This window comes from Bos grunniens, chromosome 2 (assembly GCF_055505025.1).
Source record: "Bos grunniens cultivar Pamir isolate PY7600 chromosome 2, Bosgru_T2T1.0, whole genome shotgun sequence".
Taxonomy (NCBI): Eukaryota; Metazoa; Chordata; class Mammalia; order Artiodactyla; family Bovidae; genus Bos; species Bos grunniens.
The window spans coordinates 100873532-100899441 of record NC_141166.1 but is presented as its reverse complement, the minus strand read 5'-3'; the positions used below and the strand labels follow the sequence as shown (position 1 = coordinate 100899441).

The following is a 25910-nucleotide window of genomic DNA, read 5'->3' as shown; positions in this document are numbered from 1 at the left end:
GGTTAAGTGAGATAATACATACACAGCACGTGGCACAGTGTCTGGCGCATATGAAACATGCAATATATGATAGTAATTATTACCCTGCTCTTCTAGTTATGGTTAACCAATTCTGAATATTTTGGAATAAACTCCTTTATTGTGTTTGGATTTTCTTCTTTGAACATGTGTCCAGTCTTTATTAGGATTTAACTTTTTAATTTCGATGAGTTTGAAAAACTCAGTCTTTGGTCTAAAGTTTTAGAAAATTGACAACCTGGACTAACTTAATGCTTCTTCTCTTTAGTCATCAGCCATTTGTGACAGTTGCTATTAGGATACATTTAAATTTAAACTTGGTCGCCAGGATTCACCAGAGACCAGTCATCCTCCTTGAGATGCATTCAGGAACCCCCTTCTCCCACCTGAGATAGGAATATTAGGAGATTTCTTATCCCCAGAGAGTAAGTTGAAGAGTAAGTGGGGAGGGACAGAGGGTATTTGCTCCCCACCTACTTCCCAGACTAGGAAAATATTACTGTCATAAATAGGGAGGCCTGTCAAAGATATATTAGATCAGCTATGTAAATCACAGTTCTACTTCTGCCAAATACGTGAATAAAAGCCTACTCCTTCATGTCCAAAAAAATCTCCTGATAAATCATGCCCCCAGGTGTTTCTTTTAACGACAGAAAGTCCATGCCTGGCACTCCACTTTCCACCCCAGAGAATAGCAGAGGTAAGAGCTAACGCCAACTTGGAATGCAGTCTTTCAAACACCAGCGGTTCACTGGCTTTGCATGGCATCCCCCTGAGAGGTGGGCATTGACCCGAAATCCACAGCTTCTGTCAGACCCCTGCAAAGCTTACCCAGGTGAGCACATTGCCTTCCCCGACTGCTGCACTGAACACACCAAGTCTTACTGGGAAAAACAGTGTGTTTGTGGCAAGGACCAGGTTCTTGGATGTTAATCAGAAGTGATTTAAGAAAAATTTCAGTCTTGCCTAATCATCTACGGCTGTCAGTTCTTTGTGTAAGTCGAAAGCTAGGGACAGGGAGGCAGATGTTTGGGTTACGTCCCAGCCCCTCTGCTCTTCACTGAAAGAAAGAAGAGGCACCTGGCTGATTGCAGGTATCAGCCAGCAGTTATATTGAATGACCTTGGAGAAGGAACACAGACCTCTTTATGGCCCGGATGGGGGTCTGCAGTGCCATCAGTGACAGTGCAAGAGACAAGGCTTAGTTTATACCTGGAAAGCAGGTTTTACCTCTTAGAGAAACACAAGGGATGACAGGAAAGGGTTTGAGTTCACCTGCTTATTAAGGGCATAAATCAAATAGATTTGATAGGATATGATCTCAGGCAGGTTTCATTGGGGTTAAGCATCGCTGATGTTCCTGGTTCAAGTTCAGCGTTCATCAATACATTGACTATTGTTAACCCTTCTGGCAACACTCCTTTTTGAAAAACAATCCTTTGAGATAAAGTCGTGTCTGGGCTGTGATTTTAGCAAGGACCCTGGGGAATGAGAAGAAAAATCTGCATAGTATACGTTTCATGTCTAGATCCACGAGGAGCCCCATGCCCCAGGATACTGTGGAGTTAGGATGGCCAAGGTAGAAACGTGGTGCAAAGCTGGACATTCTATCCTGGGGTGTTGAGATTGCCAACAAGGTGAGAGGGGTTGTATGTATTGCCAGAGGTCTGCTTTTTGAACTCTATAAAGTGGAATTGAATTGTGTCTTAGATATGCTTTATTTTCTTGTTTGTGGTAGTAAAAGTCCTAAGGTTTGATATTTTTGATCCATGTCTAGTGACTAATTTTACATCTTCAAACTGTTGTTCAGTATCAGTGATGTCCTTTATTAGGACTGTGTTGGTTAGTCTTATTTATTATTTAGAAGTGGTGAAGTGAAAAAATTCCTGTCCTGGTGCAAAATTGCAGAACATTTGCTGTGAGAACACTTTAGGGTGTGCTTACTTGCATCTCACGCTGAACCATTTCACTTCCTCAGAGGTCATGTGTGTGGCACAGGGACGGAGAACTGTGGTTTCTTTCAATTGGTTAACAATTATCTGGTGTGAGTACATTTTCAGACAGTCTTCCTAGGTGGCTAAAACCACACTGAGCCCTGGCTTGCAGGCTTTACAGAAGTTACGTTGGTTGCTGCCAGGCCTGGGAATGTTTCCAGCTTCTGCACCATTCTCACAGGGGTTAAATTTCACAAGGTTAGCCAGAGTGAAAGGCAGCTGACCTGTGAATCTTATCCAAATGTCTCAAAGAAGCCATGGGCCTGTCTTAGAACGAGGTGAAGTCTTCGTTCTTTGAGCATCTTGACTGAACTCTTTAACTTTCTGACACTTGAAGAGTAATCTTTTTTTCTTTTTTAATCGCTAGGAATCATCTCAATAAAATTGTCAGCAACTTTCAATCAAGTGTTTTTCAGCATTTGAAAACCTTTTCAAAAGTCCAGTGTTTTCTGAATGACTGTATATTAAAATATTATTGCATAACTTTATGCAAGTTCACTTTGAGTCTTGAATGTATTCCTTAAAATATGTAAAGAAAATCTTACAAAATTTTAGTCTTATTTCAAGGGCATGTAGAGAATAGTTTACTGAGTTGTCCTGTTATTAATTTCATATTGAAGGAGAGAATACTTTTGCAGAATGAACAGATCTTTTTTAAGATGTAAATTAAAATGTATGTAGTAAAGTAGCTGAAGATAATCTGTATATTTATCTTGGTTTGCAGATCATGCAACCTCTGAATGGTGCTGAATACAGGTTCCATGGAGCATTCTAACGCTGTGGTCTTTGTTTTCCAGCAGTCTCTGGTCCCAGCCCATCCTATGGCCCCTCCCAGCCCCAGCACCACCAGCAGTAATAACAACAGCAGTAGCAGTAGCAACTCAGGATGGGATCAGCTGAGCAAAACGAACCTCTATATCCGGGGACTGCCTCCCAACACCACAGACCAGGACCTGGTGAAGCTGTGTCAGCCGTAAGTAGAGGTTCTTGTTTTTAGCTCCTCAATACCTCCTTGATCATATTACTGAGTGATATAAATTGTGTTTTAAGAGAGGTTTAGTACAAATCTGTGACTCCTCATTATGGTCACAGTTGACAGGGTTTCTAAGTTTTGAGTCCTTGGACACTTTCTCAGTCAGCATTAACATCAACAGGGTGCCTATATAACAAAATAAATTGGAGCATTTTCTCAGTAGAATTTGCCTTTGTTGGCACATGAGAAGGAGAATATGAATTATGTAAAAACACGGCTGGTTCCTTTTGAGGAGTGCTTTTGTTTTTGTGGAAGCTCGTCTGGGGGCCAATAGGTCTCATCCTTAAGAGAAACTTCTGTTGTTACTGTTTGTCAGAAAGGTAGTTCCCATCTAACCTAACTCTAAATGTGTATAAACTTCCTTCCAGTGGGGCAGCGGCGATCTGCCTTCACTCACACCTGTAGTTTTGTGGTTCGAGTTGCTCACCCTCGGCTCTGAACGTTCTTATTCCTCAGGTTCCTATTCCTCTTCTTGCTGCCACCCTTGTTGTGTCCTGGGAAGAGATGTACACGTGTGTATCACTTTGTTCCAAAGGAAACGTGCATTCTATGCTAATGCTGTCGAGGAAAGGAATAGAAGTACGCTACTTGGCTGCAGTTGCATTAACTCACTAAGTAAGAAAGCCCTAATTTAAACCAAGGAGCCAGAAGCCCTGTACATTGGAAGGATCACTGTGTAAAGACTAAAATCCGCTAATCACTTTAAGCTAGAAAATCCTACACATGCAGCAGCATCTTTTATTTACCCAAAGACGATCGTGGTCCTTCACAAATGGAATTTTATGTAACTGTGGAAAAGGATATCCACTAAAGAATGTTTCCTGTTCCCTGAAAAGTATTTCCATTTCTAAACATTTGATTAACAGCATCTGATTTCCGTTACCCTGGGTAAAATATAAATTTATTACTTCTTGCTTTAAGAAAAAAAAAAAAATCTTAAAACTTACTTGGGCAGCGTTTCCAAACCGGAACTAAAAGTAACATCTGGCTTTCCATCAAGAGTGGTGGTTTTGCTCTGTGGTGTTTCTAGACAGGAGTGTGAGACGGTGAGAGATGACCTGTCAGGATCCAGAGAGCCTTTTTGACGGCCGTCGCCCTTAGCACCCTCCCTGGGCCTTTCCCATGTTATTGTTCTCATCAGCTCCTTTGGACTTGGACTGCAGCCTTTGCTTCCAGGGCAGTGAAATAATGTCCTGTGCTCAGGATGACTTTGAAAGCAAGTCCAGCTCTTGGGGTTTGTCCTGCTGACCAGAGTCAGAAGGAACTCTGCCAGGCGCGCCCTGCCCTTTTGCAGCTGTTCAAGACCACAAATAGGCCTTTTGCTATCTTGTCTGCTGCTGGCCTTTACCAGCATCTTCCTATGATTTTGCAGCATAATTACAGGTAGATAGAGCACCATAAGGAGAAGGCGATGGCACCCCACTCCAGTACTTTTGCCTGGAAAATCCCATGGATGGAGGAACCTAGTGGGCTGCAGTCCATGGGATCGCAGAGTCGGACACGACTGAGCGACTTCACTTTCACTTTTCACTTTCATGCATTGGAGAAGGAGATGGCAGCCCACTCCAGTGTTCTTGCCTGGAGAATCCCAGGGACGGGGGAGCCTCGTGGGCTGCCGTCTATGCGATCGCACAGAGTCGGACACGACTGAAGCGACTTAGCAGCAGCAGAGCACCATAAGGTCTAAGGAGCTAAAAATACAACTTCATAGGGAACAGTAGAATGAAGATAAGCCTCACATGTTTGAGGTCTAAGAGAAGGGGGAAAGATTTCAGAAGACAAATTTTTCCTTCAGCTAGTTTGGAAGCACGTAAGGTGAGTTTTAACACAAAGAAGATAGAATTGAACAGCCATAATAGAGTAATACCATGTTTTATGTACAGTAAATCTGTATTCAAAAAATTAAACTGGAAGTTTTTTGGTTGTTTTTTTTTTTGTTTTTTTAACTGAGTTAAATCGTGTCCCAGATGCAGCAGAAGAGCATTTGATCATCTGTCCTAGATAATTCATCCTCTTTGACGAATGTGGATTTTCTCAGCATGTGTACACATCAGTCTCTTTGCTGTTATTGATAGCAGCAATAACAGTTTGCCACTTACTTTCTCCTATCATTTGCAAAACCCCAAGTTTGATAGTTAGCTCCAGTGATAGTTTTCTTTATGTATTATACAGAGGCAAGACACACAGTAATAGAGAAGTCTTATGTCAATATCTGTTGAGAGCTTCATTCCATTTAACACAGAGCATCTAATAAGTACCAGATTTGTCTTGTTGACAATTTTGTGTCTCAGAATGTAGAGAGAGAGCAAAAAAGGGCATTCCTGTTCTGGAGTTGATTGTTTCCAATAAAGAATAGCTAGTTGGCGACATGGAAGTGACAAGAACTCTTATGGGAAAGTGACTCATCCTAGAGCTTAAAAAACCCAGTGGATGTAATTAGAGAGTTTTTAGAAAAGTTTCAGGAGCTTCTCAGAAAAGATAGATAGCTATCTTTTAGCTACCTATCTCATAGCTCATTTTGAGATACAAGATATGAGCTATAAGATATCTCATAGCTCTTTTAGCTACCTATCTCATAGCTACATTATCTCATAGCTCTAAAAAAGAAAAAATAAGAAATAAAAATTTAGCACTGTAATTTACAAATTGACCTGATGAGCTGAATTGTAGGAGGGGCAACAATAGAAACAAATAATTTGAATCTCTAGAGGACTTGTACGTTTTAGAGGATTATCTGACAGATAAATGAAAAAGATGCCTAAGAACATTTGTAATAGGGACTCAATAATGTACAAACAATGCATGGAACCTAAAGGCAAGAATGACATGAGGGTTGTGAAAACCAGAGAGAGAAACCAAAAGTATTTTTAAAATGCTGTGTTTGGAGTAGAATATACAGATGCTATAATGTTAGAAAAAATGATGGTGAAAAAGTAGATGTCAACACAAAGATCACAGTGGAAAAGCAGCCTCTTTCCAAGTTACAGAGGGACTCAGGACAGCGTAAAGAGAAGGTCTGCATGGCTAAGAGGAAGGGGGCTCATGCTGGAGGGCCACCAGTTTAGGTTCCTTGAAGGAGACTGGCCTCAAGGACCAGGCAGGGATGTGACAGTGGCGATGGTGGTCAGGTGACTCGGAGTAAGAGTAGGTCCATTTTCTAAGAGCATTTGATGAAGGCAGCTCAGCAGCCCTAGCTGACAGCATATCATCTTCATGACTTTCTTACCTACAGTATAAAATCATGGTAGTCGAGGTGGCAAATTTTTGGTACCCCAGAGTACCTACTACAGTGCTAACTAAGCAAGTACCTCATTCTGTCAGTAGCCTGTATAATGGGTCAAATGATGCTTATATCATATGAGGTGGTGATTAGAACTAGATCGAGTAATATAAGCAAAGGAACTGGTCCACATTCTAGGACCATCAAAACTCATTTGTAATTGAACAAATATTTGTCTCCCCATGACTGAGCCTTTGCTCCTCACAATCCCAACTGCTGGAATACTTTTTAATTACATATAGTTCTACATCTTAAAGTAAGAAGAAAATACCAGATTCTGATCCTGAAGGCTGAGAAAGCCAGGGCATTTGAGAAAATGCCCATAGGCTGCATTGACAAAAACCACCAGCCTTCTCTCCCTGGAGCTTTTTGGGGGAGCCGGGGGAGGGGAAAGTAAACACTAAACACTAGTTTCATTCTCTGCCACTCATCGGTGATTTATTCCTTGTCATAATGATGTGAAGTCCTTTATTGTGTCCAAACTATTTTTTTCTGAAGATTTAGAAACAATATTTGGTACAAGGTTTGGTACATAGTTCTTCCTGGTTTGCAGTGGGGGCAGATATGTGGGTCTCTGTTGGCTGAGGCTAGACATTACTGTGGTATTGACATCACATGGAAGGGTCTGCATAACTCAGTGTATCAACAGCTTCATGGAGGTAGTGGTTTAGTTGCTGAGTCGTGTCTGACTCTTGTGACCCCACGGGCTATAGCCCACCAGGCTTCTTTGTCTATGGGATTTCCCAGGCTACTGGAGTGGGTTGCCATTTCCTTCTCCAGGGAATTTTCCTGACCCAGGGATTGAACCGAGGTCTCCTGCACTGCAGGCAGATTCTTTACCAGCTGAGCCAAAGGAAAAACAGTGTACTGGTATTAAAACAAAATGAGATGTTTCTACTCTTCCTACCTTCTATAACCTTGCTCTCATTCCCAAACCAGTCCTTGGTCAACCAGTTGTGTTTTTTTCCCCCCTTTCATTCAACAGATAACTAATTCATTTCACAGTGAAATAAAGCATGATTTTTATATAAATGGGAAATTAAATTTAGCTTATAACATTATAGCCTAGTACTAATTAAAAGGAAATATTTTTGAAGTGTGATTCCCTGGTTGTAATACCCAGTATATTTTCATTTCCTAGCCCTTTGTTTTCTCTTCTCTGCAAATTTTCCTTATTCTTTTGAATACAATACAACTCTTAAAAAGGCAAAGCGGAAAAAGCAGGACAGATCAACAGAGGCAGACATAAACAGCCAGCCCTAATTTGAGACAGAATAAAGTAAATGTTATAATCAGTGCAGTGTTCTGGGAGGAGTCAGAGATGGTTTCATTAACCCCAGTGCCAGGGAATTGGGGTTGCTTCCAGGGAGGAGATGATGCTAAACCAGAAAGAAGGAAGATTTCATGCAGGATGGAAATAATAGTGTCCTCCAGGCCTCTGAGAGGACCCAGGAGATGTGAGCATGCTTGGATGTTTAAGAAAACACAAAGAGCACTTCTTGGTGCATAACTGTCATGTAGCAGTTGTTTGTTACCAGGGCTTCTGGTGTCCGGAGTGGAGAGAGTGGGTGTAGAGCAAAGAGAAGCAGGTTGGTAGCATATTGTTAGCACTGAATAATAAGCTAAAACTTTTGGAGTTTATTCTTTAGTTACAGAGGAGAAGCTGGCTCTTGGAGTGAAAGAGAAACACAAATCTGTGTTTCCTTTTTCTCTCTTTCTCAAAATGGTAATTATGCCAAAAGTCAACAGGTTGGCTTGGAGAAGGGGGCTGTCGTAAGTCAAGTTAACACGACCCTCATCTGGGGCTGTAATGAAAGATGGAGGGGAGGGGCACCCTAGAGATAGAAACCCAGGGACTGAAGCAGGATTTAAAATGACTGTGAGGTTTTAGCTCTGAATAAAATGAAAATGTGAGTTGCACTTAACTGAGAGAGAAGACATGAAGGGCATAAACACTCATTGATTCTCTCTCACACCCTAAACTCCAGCCTCTCCCTGTGTTCCCAGATGTGGCCACACTTTTATTCATTCATGCAACCTACAAACAGCCCCCACTAAACTACTCTCCTGAAACCACTAATTTTTTTTTGTTGAACACTGATGTTAAAAGAATATTTTAAGTTCTGACTGAAAAAGTCAGGGCAACTATTAGGTAAATGGAGAACTTGAAATAATAAGGAACAATTCTTTATACATTTCCATCTATTTCTGTAACTAAAATTTCTTAAACAGTCTATCAGCTAAATGTTCTTTTTTCTCTATCCAAGAATAAAATGATCATCCCTTTTATTTCAAAATCATTAGGCTATTTTTAGGGTAAGTTTGGAAGTGAAGGTTTTCTAGTAAGGTAAGTTTAGTTTTTTATGCTTAAATGATCTACTTTTAACCCTAATATGAAGTCAAACTCTAAAAGTAACAATAGGTCTACCAGACCCACTATTAGGAAACCCCAGGTATATATGAAGTCCTTTGAAATTTACTCTGTGAAATGGGAAGACCTTAAATTGAAACAAAACAAACATCCTCTGATGAAGTAGGAAAAATCACCCAAAAGTGATCTGATTCTCACTCACTTTCAAATCGATGAGAAAATTTAAAGCCAGGTGATCCAAGGCCATGCAGGCATCCCCAAATGACTCAGTCCAAGAAGCCTGAACATACCCTGGGCTATTAGTACAGTTACTTTAGAGAAGAAACACACACACCTCACATGGATTTATGCTGGAGTATTCAGATAACTGTACAGACATCAAAGATATGGACCAAAAGATTGTATTGCCTACATTCAGTATCATTCTCAAGTCAGCCTTGTGAATCTTACAAACCCAGAGCTTTGGAAGCAGGGTTAAGTGAGAAGCTGCTCTCTCTCTTTGAAGCATAGTTTACCCTTCAAGTGATGTTTCTAGGAAGTTGAAGTAGTGTCAGCTACTTTGTGGCAGTGGTGGTGGTATTGGTGGTGGTGATAGTGTATTTAACTCACAGGCCTCAACAGTAAAAGACCCATAGGTCATTTTTTTCTTTGGCATTGACTGCATCTTGGATAATTGAAATTTATTTCAATATTGAAGTTGTATTGTAGTCCAAAGCCATTTGAATTTTTAGGTTTTTTTTTAAATTGTATTTTACAAAGATACTGAAACTATGTCTAGCAATTTTTTATTTCTTTTCCTTTGAAAGACAGCCGGAAAAAGAAAAGTTAACAGGAACATAGAGTAATTAAAAAAAAAAAGTAGTTCTTCTCTCATTAAGTGTGTGCCTTAAAAAAAAGTGTTATTGACTGGCATACTTAAAAAAAATTCTCCCCAAAAGTCAAGTTAAGATAATGTTTGCCACAGTTAATCATAGAAAATACAGGCCATTTTTTCTGTCTGTTGCTATTGTGTAGCTCCTTGCCCATATACAGGTTTTATTTATATAATAAATAATAGGGTTTCTTTTAAGTTCCAATTGTTTTTGCTCTTTACGCAGGTGATTTTTATCCTCTCAATGATTCTTTCTTCATCGATCTAGAAGATTCTCAAAACAAAATACTAACAGCAATACTTTCTGGGACTTGGTTTCTTTTATTATTCCTAGCATAAGAGGATGACACATAATAACTCAGTGAGGACTTAAACCAAGAAAATTGAGCATTTTCTGAAAAATGTGATCTAAGATGTGTTTTTCAGACTTTATGTCACCCTTTTAAAAAGGCATGCCAATCTATTGCATCAAAATATTGAGTCACTAATTGTAATTTAACTCTTTCTTCATGGATCATATTCTAGTAAGGGTATGTGTAGTCAAAGAGAAAAACACGATGCCTTAGACACTGAGCAAGATATATATCATCTTGTGATCTTTTCTTCTAAAAATGGAAGTCACAGCCAATTTCAGAGTTTAGGAGGAACAGTGTGTATTTAACTAAATCTCCTATTCATCTCTTGGATAAGCATATAGAATCTTTTTCTTGTTCATGTTAATTGCTTCATTTTCCTTCTTGGTATGAAAGAATTCTGGCACTTTAAGAAATACTTTATGTACAATAGATCTTTGATACGCTAAGATATAATCTGAAGACTTTTGGAAATCCCAGAATTTCACAGACATAATTTCAGCATCAAAAAAAAAAAAAAAATCCCCCACAAATACCTGCTTTCCATTAGAGAACCATCTCTTTCCTACAGCTCTCTTTTCTTCCCTTTTATCATTAGAAATGTCAGTTGGCTTTTTTAAAGGGAATGGGCAGTTTTCAAAAGTGAACACAATATTGAATCCCTTCTTGAGAGTTGCTGCTCCACAATTAGAGCAAAACCCTCTTGAAATATGGACCCTGGGTCATGGGCTATGCTTCTTCACTGGCAACATGACTCGCTTCCCTCTGTCTAGGAGTGCCCAGGATTCAAATACATAGCACAGCAAAATTGAAAATTACGACAGGTCAGCGACCTTCAGTGTCACCACAAGCAGTTGAAACCTCAAGCATTAGGTATTGCCCTATACCTGATATATACGTGCATTTGATACTTTGACAGAAAAATCTCAATTATGTCTGTTTTCTAATTTATCCTCTGTGTGATATCTGCTGGTTGGCATGGATATGTAGAGATCTAGCCAACCCTCCTTATTGTCAGATGGCCTTTTTCTTAAGGATTTCTTTTTATTGTTCCTGGGCATAATTAAGAGCCTTCTCCCTTGTATTACCCAGATACTGCACATGCCAATGGCAAGTCAGTTTCAATGTTAGCCTTAGTAGAGGTTAATTGGCAAGCCAGCCCTGAAGATGAAGGCCGTGCCACATGAATTTTTACCAGAGCATCCTCTCCTTCTCTGTAAGAGCAGATGGAGTTTACTGTATGTTTGCGCATTCCCTGTTGCTCTGTATGAACCTTGCATTTCTGTGGCATCTTCTCTGGCAGCAGCTCGGCAGTGTTTAATTATTATATAAAGGTGAAGGTAGTGTCATCAAGAATAAAAGCATTAAGTCTTTATTTGGCCGTTATGCTTAGTTTGACTTAGAATTTCCTTATTGGGTTACCATGAATATAAGAAATTTATTACCTCTCCCTCATCTTTCCTCATCGGCATTTTATAATAAATATATGTGAACAATTTCTGTGTAATATGTGAACACCTCAATAATCGCAACAGCTAACCTTTTCAGATATGTCCTTTGTGCCAGTAAGCACGCCAGGTGTTCCATTATTTAATCCTAAGAGCAACATTATGAGCGGTACTGTTGTCCCTATTTTATCAACTAATTTTTAACAAATTAATTTTAATGGATTAAAATTAATTCTTCATTTATAAAACTTTAATGTTTAAATTATTTTAAATTTAAATGTGTATCGTACTTTTTCAGATTCTTTTCCATTATAGGTTATTACAAGATACTGAAATAGTTCCCTGTACAATGCAGTAAGACCTTGCTTATCCATTTTATATGTGTTAGGATGTACTTGTCAATTCTAAATTCCCAAGTTTATCCCTCGCCCTCACTTTCCCCTTTGGTAACCATAAGCTTGTTTTCTATGTCTGTGGGTCTGTTTCTGTTTTGTAAATACATTCTTTTATATCATTTTTTTTTTTTTTAGATTCCACTTATAAGTGATCATCTGATATTTGTCTTTCTCTATCTGACTGTCATCCTCATTATAAAGATGGAGTTGAGAGAGATTTCCTTCTCTTACTGCTAAGGATAATTCATCTGATGATGGTGGAGCCGGGATGTGGGCCTGGACAGTCTGACCCCAGAGCCCATACTCAGAACCACTGTGCTTTCTATTTCCCCAAATGTCCTCTGAATGCCAGTTCATCGTCTTCATCCTCCCCTCATCAGTGCCCACAGTCCTCTGTTTACCACAGACTATAGAGAGACTCATTTCCTAAAGATCCAGAAAGAGAGAAATTCAGTCATGATAGATGTAACAAGATTTTGTTAGAAAAATCAGCTTCCCTTAAGTCCAGTTGACTGGTTAGTAGAATCAAAAGCTCAAGGCAAAGGTGAGAGGATAGAGAAGGAACTCATCTTTCCTGACATCTCACACAGTAATCCCTTTTAATGCAGCCAGTTATACAGAACTCTGCCCCCAGTTAGCTGTATAGTGTGCAACTGCCCAAGATGACACAGCACAGAGAAGGTATGCAGTTTGTCATTCGCTTGGTGCCTGAGGGGCATAGTGCATATGAAGAGAGCATTCTTTTACGGATCCCCGTCTAGCAAATCTAAACAACAGTGCTTTAGAAAATGGCAAAACATAGCACTATAACTTTACTACAAGTATCAACTGGATTAAAATACAAACCGAACCTCTTCTGGGGAGAAATTAAACAAGTAGAATTGGGTGGAGAATTCCATTATTTATTAAGCATCATGCTTTTTGATTTTGCCAGATCCCGCACTGCATAAGACACATTTCCCACCCTCAGGGAGGTTCTTGTCTTGCATAGAAAATAAACTTCACTCATAGCCATAGACCAGAATGTGGTGTATCAGGTGAGAGATAGAAAGTACTCAGAGCTTACAAGCTAGGGCGTGATTGCGTGTCCTTGGATGGTGGTAGTGGTAAAGAACCCACCTGTCAATGCAGGAGACATAAGAGATGTGGGTTTGATAACCCGGGTGGGAAAGATCCCATGGAGGAGGGTATGGCAGCCCACTCCAGTATTCTTGCCTGGAAAATCCCATGGACAGAGGAGCCTGTCAAGCTACAGTCCATGGGGTTGCAAAGAGTCGGACATGATTGAAGTGACTTAGCACGGAGGCATCAAAAAAAGCTTGTCATTTGATTAAGTCTTCAGTCTGGGTGAGCAGCTTAAGCCCAGGTTTGAAGCCTGGCTTCTGCCTTGTCTGGTCTTCATCAGGACCGTGTCATGGGAGGGCTTCAATCCCAAAAGAAGGCCTGTACTTCACTGAGAAGGTAGGTGATACCTTCAGGATTGTCCCTTGACGTCGTGTAAAAGAGGCTAAATCCAAGGAGGAAGATGATTCCAGATGAAGGTCAGATTTTGAGTCTAGGAAACTGGGAGTTTGGTGCCATTAACAGATATAAGGATCAAGGGGAAGAACTTACTTTTATTCTTGCCTGCAAATTCTCATCTACGTTCAGGAAATTTCAAATTGAGTACCTGTTTGCTTTATGAGTTTGTGTGCTTTTGGTGTGGCTATTAAGTGGAAAGAAATAATACGTCAATTCCAGACTGAAGAAACTTTAGTGCAGAAGAGTGACTAGTAATTATACCTGTTTGTCAGCTGGAATACTGTATATTAGAAACTTTCCATCTATATAGCCACCATTGATATATATATTCCTCTAACGTCATTATTTTTGTAAATTTTTATAGTTCAGTCTTAGGAACTTAATTTTTTTTTTTTTTTAAGTTGCTTTTTGTTTAATAACGAGCTATGCAACTCCCTTGATAGGATCATTTGGCTTCAGACTGGAGACTTTTGAGAAGAGATTTTGTAAGAGAGCCATGGGATTGAGTGGGAGGAGAGGAGGACAAGTTTCCCTAAATGGGGTATCTAGAATTAGAGAGGAAGTACATTCATAACACAAACAAACCTGACCAAGTTCAGGGCTGTGCCAGGGGACGCCATCTGTACCCTCAGTGACCTGGCTTAAACCTACGTCCTAGGCTCAACTGGCTTTTTGGACCAGGATCACTTGACTTTCTCATTTTCTCTTTATGCCATACCATCTTTCTGATTCTATTACTCAGCTGTCAGTGAGGGAGCCTGTGTGAAAAAAACCAACATTATTTAAAGGATCAGCATTTACATGCAGAGTTCCATCTTTTCCAAAGATGCCTCTTTTCTGGTAGCATAAGGATTGTTTATTTAAACATGGAACAAAGAAGTGGTTATTTGTGATCCTAGAAACAAAGAGAACCCTGGCCCATTTGGAGAGAAGCACTGATCCTTTCCAAGGGTTTTTCCAAAATGTTTCATCTTCACCCCCAAATCTAAGCCAAAAATTATGAAAATATTGTTACTGCCCATGTATATAGGCTTGAGTTTTGCTTCATTACTCAATCAACTTAAGTAACCTGGTGCAATCTGTCAACTGGCTAGATAACATTTTGTTTCCTAAATTTCCCCTACTATTTCTTTATTCATTATCTTTGTTGTTATTGTTTGATACCATACAGTGTAGCTGTTGAAAGCCAAACCCATGTAATTTTGAGATTTTTGAGGCCAAAGAATTTGAATATTTATTTAATTAAAAAGTTCATGTCACCTTTTTCATCTCTAAGCTGAATCACAGAACTTTACATCTCTTCTAGTTCAAGTGACTGTGAACAAGGAAGCTCATCAGAATTAAAATTTGCATGTGCAGGCCCTTCAGTAGAGTCTGAGTCAGAAGATTCGGAGATACACATGGAGAGAGGCAGTGTAACATGGAATTGTACTAAAGAGCACTGGCTTGGGGTCCTTCCACCCATCTCTGCCACTTGACTGGGCAGATTTCTCAACCTCTCGGTGCCAGTTTCCTCCCCTGTAAAATCAGGGTAATGGTACCTGTAACAGAGTTCTTATGGGAACTAAATGGGTTAATACACATAGAATGCTCGCATTTCCTGGCATGTATGAATATCATTGCTAACATGATGTATTTTGTAAAGCTCTCAGGAGGTTCTGATGTTCAGTCCCTGTTAAAAGCTACTGATTTAGTCCCTTCCTATTACAATTGAGAATGCTGAGGTTCAGAGAAGGTTAAGTAACCATTCTGGAATCAAAATAAGGAAGTGGCAGGCCTGGGAATACATCCCATTGTCTCCCCAGTCACCCACCTACCTTGATTTCTCTCTTTACTTTTCATGAGTGAATGAAACTCTAACCTCATCTCTGCCCTTACATTGAGTATGAAATATCTGCTCTTCGATTTCTTGCCAAAGAACTTAACTTTGTTCTTTCCACTGCAGCTCTTGTCAAAAGCTGTTGGGAGAAATCAGATTTATGAAAAATTGCCAGCATGATTTGTAATTTCTTTGTTCTTCAGAGAGCTTCCCAACCTTGTCATACCACTCACAGAAGAGGATGGTGTTTGTGTTAGATTATATTGGTATCAGATTAGATTAGACTGGTAGGTCATTAGATTTAAAGACTGCTCAGTGCTTAAAGTGAGGGGCCCCACCCAGTCTTGGGAGGAGGGGGGATGGGATCAGTATCTCCCTGTCTGTCATAGGACTACCCTAGCCAGAGGTCATTTTGAAATTTTTTAGTAGAAAAGTTCTTCAGTCAAATGAAATATGAAACAGAACTACCGATACAAATATTTCACACTAGTCTTTTTAGTGCATATTTTATAAATGCAAATTTGTAGCATTTATGATGTTCATTAGGAAGCGACATGAGGCAGTTTTGATGAACTCAAAAATTTGAGATGGAGACTTCTGACAGTTGCAGAACAATATTAACGACTTAATGTCTAGATTATTTCTGTTTTCCAGTTCAGTAGTATAGTATTAGGGAAAATACTTAAATCCATAAGTAGTTACAGAGATACCTGTCTTCTAAGCTCTCATATTATCTTCTTAGTATCATCTTGAATTAATCTGATCCAAAAAGCTAGAAAGAACCAAAAAGTTTTTTGTTTTGACATTGAATCCTAATACAACTATCAGTATGCCTCATGGTAGGTCTAAAAGTCAGAACAGGGACAACAGTTAGGACCAGTCTTAGTGATACTACCTTGTGATTCAGTGAGCGTGGTAGGCAGCTTATTAATGTACAGCTGGCTATTAGGTCATGATGAGGGCGTACACCAACTTGTTGTACCTGCTCCTGGCCTGTCATTTGTTTGAAGGTGATGTATGTGTAGGTTGTTTGTATAATTTTATATGAATGGACATGCGCAGGCTTGAATTTCCAGAATACCAACACAGAATTATAACTTTGCTAATCAGTGACTCATTTTTAAGAAGTTCAAATGTCCGAGAAGAGATGGCAGGACGCACGTTGACCCAGCATCTGCCCTTAAAGAGACTTAATACGAGGATGGTTACCACTGTTAAAGTGTGCTGTGCTATGCATTTGCTTGCGTTTCCTGTTTGGGTTTTTTTGGGGGGTGGGGTGGGGAAGGTTGTTGTTTTGTTTGTATTTGAAGACTAGGGAATTGAACTCCAAGAGAAAATTGGTAGAACTCTGAAAGTACGTCTTTAGAACCCAACTTGATAACCACTGTTCCAGGGAGTGTGGATTTTATCCGTGGATGCTACAAAGTCAGCAGAGAGTATGCTATAGTAACCACAGAAGCCTTTGCCCTTGTAGAATTCCACAAGGCACCAGGGCACTTGTGGCACCGCAAGGCACAATTCCACCAGGCATGAGGTCACCCGATCTGGCTTTGCACCTAACTTGTGGCCTCAGGAAGACCCACAGGAATAAGCTCCTTCTGGCTTCAGAGCTGGAACAAAAAGAACTTCTCCTGAGCCCTAGACTTGCTTTTACTCTAATGAACACTAGGTTCATAATTGTTATATTTCCTTCTTATTTTGACTGCTAGGAAGTTCTAGGCCAAATTTGCATCCGCTTTTGGCAGCTCTGTGGGACTTCATTTTCTGGTTTGCATGTCTGCGTAATAACTCTACTCCTGGGTTTATTTTCCCTTCACCTTGAACTACGTATCTATTTCTATCTTGTGGTGTTGGTTACATTTCTGCCAGCAGTCTCAAGCTTTTATGGAAAGAAATATAAATAAATGTTTCTCATGCTCTCTATTTGACTACCCCTTTTAACCTCACAGTAGATAGAACTTTACTGGGTCGTCGTCTTTTGTCAGTCTGTACCACATCGTTCTTATCAAAAGTGGCTGTCTGGGGAATGCTGGTATTTTTGAATACATGCATGCATGCTCAGTCGCTCAGTTGTGTCCAGCTCTTTGCAACCCCATGGACTGCAGCCTGCCAGGCTCCTCTGTCCATGGGGTTTTTCAGGCAAAAATATTGGAATGGGTTGCCATTTCCTCCTCCAGGGATTAAACTCATGTTTCTTGCAATGGCAGGAAGATCTTTACCACTGAGCCACCTGGGAAGCTCGGTATTTTTTAATATTCAGTGGCATTTCCATTGGAAAGGAAAACTTCTTTCTGGCCCTATAAAGGCATAAGTGGGTGCACAACTGTTCCCTGGATGTCAGTAAACATTACAATCATCAAATACTCAAAATCCTGATTCCCAACAACTCCTCATCTGATTGACATCTTTAAGGAAAAGGAAGGCTTTTTTAAACTACTTTTCTTATACCCATTCTCACTTGGAATTCCCTTTGGTCTTGAATTAATTGTCCCTCTTTTTAATGTTTGAAGACAGAAAACATTCAGCAACTTGCTTAGATATGTGTTTTAGCTATAGACGTTTATTTCACCTGTGTTTTGGTGGCTTCATAAATCACAGTTTAAAATACTCATTTCTGACTTCTAAACCTCCTATGGGCTACAACAGCTGCTTCAATTCTCTATCTACTACAAGTTCCTGATAAATTCCTGCTCTTGAGCTTGAAGGAACATTCTTCTTTCAGAAGTAGGTCATCATAACACAGTCAGTTTCCTGTCTCCCTCTCCCCTGCTTTCTTCTGTCTTTGGATGTCTGTTCTGATAGCACCAGCCTTAACCGGGCATGTGTAGACAGTAATGATGTATAGGTTCTGAGTTTTTCAGGACTGGTTTTCTTTTTGGTTCATTTATATCCCAGTCTTAAAACAGATCTTCCTCAACTTGCAGTGTGGGGATATATCCTGATAATGGGCTCCAAAACCACTGCAAATGGTGACTGCAGCCATGAAATTAAAAGACACGTGCTCCTTGGAAGAAAAACTATGACAAACCTAGACAGCATATTAAAAAGCAGAGACATCACTTTGCTAACAAAGGTCCGTATAGTCAAAGCTATGGTTTTTGCAGTAGTCTTGTACAGGTGTGAGTTGGACCATAAAGAAGGCTGAATGTCGAAGAATTGATGCTTTTCAACTGTCATGTTGAAGAAGACTCTTGAGAGTCCCTTGGACTACAAGCAAATCGAATCAGTCAATCCTAAAGGAAGTCAATCCTGAATGTTCATTGAAAGGACCAATGCTGAAACTCCAGTACTTTGGCCACAAGATGCAAAGAGCTAACTCATTGGAAAAGACCCTGATGCTGGGAAAGATTGGAGGCAGGAAGAGAAGGGGACGACAGAGGATGAGATGATTGGATGGCATCACCGACTCAATGGACATCAGATTGAGCAAGCTCCAGGAAATGGTGAAGTACGGGGAAGCCTGGCATGCTGCAGTCCATGGGGTCACAAAGAGTCGGACATGACTGAGCGACTGAACAACAACAACAGAGTTGAAAATAACCTAAGTCAAAAATGCATTTGACACACCTAACCTCCCTAGCGTCATAACTGAGCCCAGTTTACCTTAAATGTGCTCAGAACACTTAATGTTAACCTACAGGTGGGCAAAATCATTTAACACAAAGCCTATTTTATAATAAAGTATTGAATATCTCATGTAATGGAGTAGGAAATGACACCCTATTCCAGTATTCTTGCCTGGGAAATCCCAGGACAAGAAAAGCCTGGTGGGCTACAGTCAGTGGGGTCGCAACATTGCACTTAAAGTGGAAAACAGAATGGTTGTAAGTGTATTGGATGTTCATCCTTGCGACTGTGTGGCTGACCTGGGGCTTCAGCTGCTGTCCCCTATCACGAGACAGGATCCGCCCACACATCGCTAGCCCTGAAAGAGATGAAAAATCATCTTTCACAATACAGTTTCTGCTGAATGCACATAGCACCATTGTCAAGTATGAGGACTGTCTATATTCATGAATAGTGGTTTTCTGACCTCCAGTACTTGCCAGACCACGGTTTCCTCTGTGGGTCCACTACTAGGAAACATCCAGGAAGAAGAATCTTAATACCCTGTTGAAGAGAAATGATGAGGTGATGCTTCATAAGTGATCTCAATACAGCAGATGGGACAGTCCTTCACTCTCCACTTGTCTTGCTCTTGTTCTCTAAACCTTCTCAGAATACGGCCTTAGGAGCGCTGCTACCACACGGACACAGCTGCCAGGATGTGTCTCACGTCATGGACTGATGTGAGCCATGAAGATAAATATCTCTGGGCATGTTCCTCAAATCTGTGCCCTGCCACTCCCACAACTGCACGAGACGTACAGGTCAGCCCTGTCTCCAGAGTCAGGGAACTCAGCCGTCCTGGCTGGCTGGCCCCTAGTGACTTTCTCCCTTGACTCATCATTTACAAGTCTTAGGATGGCTCCAAGACCCTATATTACCTGCCCCTCCACACACACGTTATTTTTCTGACCTCGTCTTCCCTTATTCTCCTCTAGCGCTTTACTCCAGCCATGGTGGACTCCTTGGTGTTTCTCTGAAACCTGCCAGGGCTGCTTCTGCCTTCCAGTCCTGCAGTGGTTTTTCCTCCTCACGTAACTGCCTTGCTCCTCCCCAGGTCATCCTGACTCACTCCCTCACCTCCTTCAAGACTGCTCAGATGTCACCTCAACAAGCCTGCCACGGCCACCTTTTTAAAAATTATAATCTGCCTCTGTGTCATCTTGGCATTGTATATCTCAGTCCCCCTTTCCTTGTACTTTCTAATTGTTGTAATACCACCCTCTACCATACTGTGTAATTTGCTTATTTTTGTTTAATTTTTACATGCAAATACCAGTTAACATTTTTGAATGACTAAAATGGTTCTTTATGGCACAGAAGAAGGCTGAGATATGAGTCCAGCTCTCTTAACTGCAGAGGCTTTGTTTTCTTTTCTTCTCTTTTAATTTGACCACTGTTTTTTTATTTTTAAAGAGAAATATTTATTTCTTCCAGATAGCCCTGACAGAATTAATAACTTTTCCTGTACCTGTATTCATTAAAAATACCCTTTTGAAATGTATTATTGCCAGTAATTCAAAGTACAGTAGCAAAGTAAATGGGCAGTGCTTCTTGAGGCCTTGTTTTCTTGACAGCCAAGCTTAGGAGCTGCTCCTGAGGTGCATATTTGTCACACACACACACTCACACTCACACTCACATACACATTCATACTCAGCAACTAGATGAGGAGTGAATCTGTATTCTCCAGCACTGGGAAAGGCCATGGTGAAATGAAGGCTTCAGAACTGGCCACAAGGACAAACTTTATCCTCCTCATAATGTATATATTTTATCTTTCATCCTGTTTTGGCACATCTCTTTATTGTTTCTGTGTGTATTTCTGAGACATGCCAAATAGTTTCTATAGTAAGGCAAACTAAAATAAATGTAAAGAGAAATGGTAAATAAGTAGCCCAGCACTTTAAGACTCCAGTTCCTCCTTGGACCACATCAGCGGATTAAACTGAGATGAGGAATAGAGCAAGCAAGCAGCCGCGCACCGCCTCATTTCCTCTTCCCCGGCAGCATTTCTAATACAAAGACGGGAACACTCTTTCCTGCTGAGCCTGGCTGGTCCTCAGAATCCTTCCCTACACAACACAAGCCTACTGACTCTTCAGGGATGATGGCATGTGAGAGGAAAGCTATTTGAAACCCTTGACAGATTCCTTCCGGCTCTGTGGTCTAAGAAAGGGAGAGATAAAGGGTTACTCTTTGCCTTTCTAGGGACCTTGAACCTTGCTTGTTTCTGTTTTTTGGGGTATTTAATATCCCTGCACAAAACATATTAATAAGGCAGGGGCTTGTATCTCCAAGTCGTCAATAACTGAGCTGTCTTCCAGTTTAGTCAGGAAATAGGTTATATTAATTTTATGATTGATTATAAATAGAATATATTCTATATGAATTGTCAATTTTCAAAGCAGCAGGATGCAAGGAAAGAAAGACATTTTCTTATCATGATGCAGGTTACACTTCACACTTGCATTGCAGAGTTATCATTAGGACCAATTATTCCTGAAGTATGCTTGTGCTGAAGAGATGCTTATGATAGATTTCTTGTCAATCAGGTGCTTGATCTCCAGGTCATTCACTGTGTTTGATCAGCACTGGTTGATAGTCATTAGACAAGCTCTTCAGACTTACCCACCGATGAGAAGTCAGGCACTTGAAACAATTGGCCTCTCTCAGTAAGCCATTTCGCTCCTGCCTCATTTTCCCTTTGTCTCATGTTCCTTACCATTGATTTTTGCCTTTATTTTATCTGGTAGGATATGTCTTTTCATCAACTTCCTGAAGTCCTTTCAGGAACAGGACAGACAATGCACATACACACATATACATACATGTAGATGTATATGTTTATATATGTATGTATATACGTATGCACACAAGCATCTTCCATGTTTGAATGCATAAATAGATGAATAAATGTCACTTTTACTCTTGTGAGGAAAATAATGAAAAACATCAACTAGAAATCTTTTCATTCCTCTGGTAAAGAGGATATTTTGAGGTGAGTTACCTTTTGAAATGTCTTATGGGAAATATTTGGAGTGTCAAATGCGTATATACCGTATTTTAAAGAAAAAAAAATACCTCAAATTGATTTTGAGTAGATTTATATAATGGTTTCCTTTCATATTCTGTTTTCAGTGCAGTAGATGGTATTCTTTAATTGGATCACAATTAGAAAAACTTGTTAAAGGTAATAAAATTAGCGATAATGACTGTGTGGGCCATTGTTCTCTTCTAGAATGATCAGGAATACTGCCCCTGACCATTCTCCATGCAACTGGCAGTGTCTAATTTGTTATCATTTATTTTAGCTTCCTTTCCCAGTGATGAACTCTAAATTAAGATAATGAATGTGAAAGCACTTTGTAAAGTATAAAACAATCTGTTCACACAGAAGATCAGGGTTATCAGGACCTCTGCTGGTGTGCTCTTGGGCTAATTTGAGACATTGCCATAAAACACAGCAAAATTCTTTAGAAATGCTATGATTCATGTGATAATGTAGGTGACAGTGCTTGAAGATCAATAAAAATGTTCCTCTCAAAATCGTGCATTCTGTGTACAAAATTAGTGGACAAGCTCTGAGGTGGTTTCACCCATTAGTGTCAGGGTTGGTTATTTATGCCGTTACTTGATGACCTCCCGTGAGGAAATGGATTAGTCCTCCTGCTGTCTTGGATTCACCACTGTTCTAGTCCAAATAATTCTCCAGTTCCTCAGTCTAACTTGGTCTCTTGCATCAATGAATTCCATTATTGTGACTGCCCTCTTCTGTCACTGGGTAGCACATGGATGCTAAAAGTAAGGATAAAAATAAGGTTTAAAAATGGTGTTTATATATATGCAATGAAATAATACTCAGCCTTTAAAAAGAACAAAATAATGCCATTTGCAGCAACATGGATGGACCCAGAAATTGTCATACTGAGTAAAGTAAGTCAGAAAGAAAAGGAAAAATAACATATGACATCCCTTGTGTGTGGAATCTAAAAAGAAATGATACAAATGAATTTATTTACAAAACAGACTCACAGATTTAGAGAATGAATTTATGGTTACCAGGGGAGAAGGTTAGGGAGGAGGGATAGATTAAAAGTTTGGGACTGACATGTACACACTGCTATATGTAAAACTGGACCTACAGTATAGTATATGGAACTCTGATCAATGTTACGTGGCAGCCTGGATGGGAGGTTAGTTTGGAGAGAATGGATACACGTGTGTGTGTGTGTGTGTGGCTGAATCCCTTCACTGTTCACCTGAAACTATCACAACATTGTTTGTTGATTGGCTATACCCCAGTACCCCAGTACATTTTTTTACAAAAATTTTTTACTCTATACCCCAGTACAGAGTAAAAAGTTTTTTAAAAATGGTGTTTACAGGATTTCTCTGACAGTCTAATGGTTGAGACTCCACATTTCCAATGTAAAGGGCACGGATTTGATCTCTGGTTGGGGAACTAAGATCCCACACACTGCACGGTGCGGCCAAGGAAAAAAATATGTATATTTTTAATGATGTTTAAATAAATAAGCACTGCACGGTGTTATAACTATTATGTTAAAATTGTTCAAGAACCTTACATTTTTGCAGTGTTATGTTCATTTTGGTGGTTTGATGGTTTGAAATACTCTGTGAGCATTATGCTGGGTTTTTCATTGAATTTTCAAACCATGTGAATTATTACAGCCACTGAGGTAGTAGAATATTGCTTGAGTATTCTGAACAATTAACTGCTGGGACTTAGGAAAAGACAACTATGGTTCTACCTCTGCATTAATATTAAAAGTAGTTTCATTCCTCATTCAAAGTCATTCATTTTTTTTCTCTGGTACATCTTATATTTAAGTTGAAGCTCAGGCATTTTCTAACAGTAGTTTTGCTTTTATTTTTTCCCTGATGATAAGAAAAGATCTCTTTTTCATAGTACTTCTAGAAAAAGAGGCCCCAACAGAGTGGCTCAGACGGTAAAGCGTCTGCCTACAATGTGGGAGATCTGGGTTCAATCCCTGGGTCGGGAAGATCTCCTGGAGAAGGAAATGGCAACCCACTCCAGTATTCTTGCCTGGAAAATCCCATGGATGGAGGAACCTGGTAGGCTGCAGTCCATGGGATCCCAAAGAGTAGGACACGACTGAGCAACTTCACTTTCTTTCTTTCTAGAAAAAGAAGCAATGAATTTCCTTTTGTAACCAGTTCTTTTGCAAAGTTGTTTTCTTTCTTTCTTTTTTTTTTTTCCCAAAAAAGAACTTCTCCATAATAATTACATTTGGTTTGAATTGAGGGACCTAAATGAAAAATTAGAATTCTCCAGTATTTTTTGAAGGTAACTTTAAAAAATTTTGTTCAGAACTCTGTAGTGTTTATAGAGGAGTTTGTTATTGGACACAAAACCGTTAACTTCTGTTCGTTGGTCCTTCCTTCTCATTGTATTGCCTTTAAAATCTTCACTTTTAATGGCTTAAAACAAAGGAATGTTCAATCATGGCACTTATCGTGAAGACAATTAATGTGTACTGTCTCTTGCCCGCTAGCTGCTTCCACCCTAACCCCATTCCTGTATTGGTTAATATATCTTTAGGAGGAAGGGGCAGAGAATGGAAGCTCAAACCAGTTTTACAACATGGCAGCTTTCTACAACAGGTCAACTTAGGTGAAATTTGGAAATAGATATAAATAAAATTTGGACGTTTTCTGTGATTTGTGTATATTTTAAGGACATGATCTGATTTTCATTTTATAAAATTTTGACAAAATTTTCATCTTAGGAAAACCTTTCCTAAGTGGGTCACTATGTTGCAGGAATGGTCAGGGTGGCACTTAGCACCAGAAGGGCCCACTGGGGAAGCTGCCCTTTCTGGTTGGTCAGTGCCTGTGTCATATTAAGAGTGAAATATTTTTGGCATCACATCTGTGCTGGCATCTGAGTTAGAGACTACATTCTGATGGTGAACAATGCTGTAGCTCACCTCTGATAAGAAGTGTAAAGACCCACCCTGACAGAGGCAAGCATAGGAGATATTTCATTATTGAAAAGACTGAAGAAGGCTTCCCAGATTTGGGGAAATGTATTTATCAAGTAATTCAGCCAATATCTGCTGAGAGTGCTTACCATGCTAGGTTCTGGGAGCTCCAAGGTAAAGTTAATAACACAGTCCTTCACTCTGAACAGTCACTGTCTGCTTAGGATGCTAATTATGGCACCATGTGTGACATAGCCTGGACTGTGAAAGTGGTGTACATCCTTAAAGTTTTAATGGCATTATGAAGGAAGATTGTTCCTGCCACCCACCACCTTCATCTGTAAAGGTGTGAGTGAGAGTCAATTAGAGCAGACTCTAAGTAATCAGAATAAGCACCGGCAAGCTGGTTTATGTATGTTCTGCCCACTCATGGGGAGCTTCTCTAATTTTCTAAGGGGATTTTAAGCATATAATATGTGTGGGCTGTATTCTCAAAGAATAAGTATTAATACAAGACCGAAGACCTGATTTCAGGCCCTGGTCTTACCCTTTTCTAACAAGGGTTGCTTATAAGTCAACCCTTAGGAATCCATTAAATATTTGAGTTTCAGTTTCTTCACCTTTAAAGTGGAAATGATGTCATATGGAATGTGAATTTCTAACCCTTACCCCAAGTTTCCTAACTTCCCACAGGAATGAGCAATTTCAGGTCTCCCTTAAGAAATCTTCACTGTGTCTTCTAAAACAGGACTAGCTTTTCCATATGGGCTACTCTTCCTGCCTTCACATGTTGACAACTAACTCTCCTTCACTCTTTCATATTTTTATCTGCTCTCTCTATAAACTGATTATTTCCAGTGTAGCCCTCTTTTCTGAGCAACTTGCTGTGTTACATTTCTGTTTACTAGCCTGTAAGACCTGAATGTCCTCCAGGTTACTCAACTTAGCATTGCAGGTTTTACAATGGGAAGGGAAAGTTCAGTTCTGAAATTACTGTGTAATCTTGGGTGAATTTGAAACTTAGTGTCCTTTTTTTCTTTTTTAAATAGGAGTAGAAATACTAACATTCTAAGCTTGTTTTTTAGGAGACTTAGAGATATACCTGAGCTGTTATATAGAATATCTAACCCATGTACAGTCCCAAGAGGAAGTTTCTATTCATATTAACATTGTCATCATACTGTAAGGCAAGAATTAATTATGCATCAATAACCCAGTCCAAGGAATCTTTG

At 39.8% G+C, this 25910-nt stretch overlaps 1 protein-coding gene across 28 annotated transcripts in view; it reads left to right on the top strand.

Annotated features, from left to right (window-relative positions):
• Positions 1 to 25910, top strand: part of RBMS1 (RNA binding motif single stranded interacting protein 1) — a 219968-nt gene that overhangs the window by 121410 nt on the left and 72648 nt on the right. For 15 of the 28 annotated variants that reach the window (XM_086355769.1, XM_086355699.1, XM_086355744.1 and 12 more), the window contains one exon: positions 2810 to 2985. In XM_086355769.1, the coding sequence (XP_086211895.1) occupies positions 2810 to 2985 (176 nt within the window). The remainder of the gene's footprint in view (positions 1 to 2809; positions 2986 to 25910) is intronic. The other 13 variants (XM_086355792.1, XM_086355716.1, XM_086355749.1 and 10 more) reach the window with 1 other exon arrangement.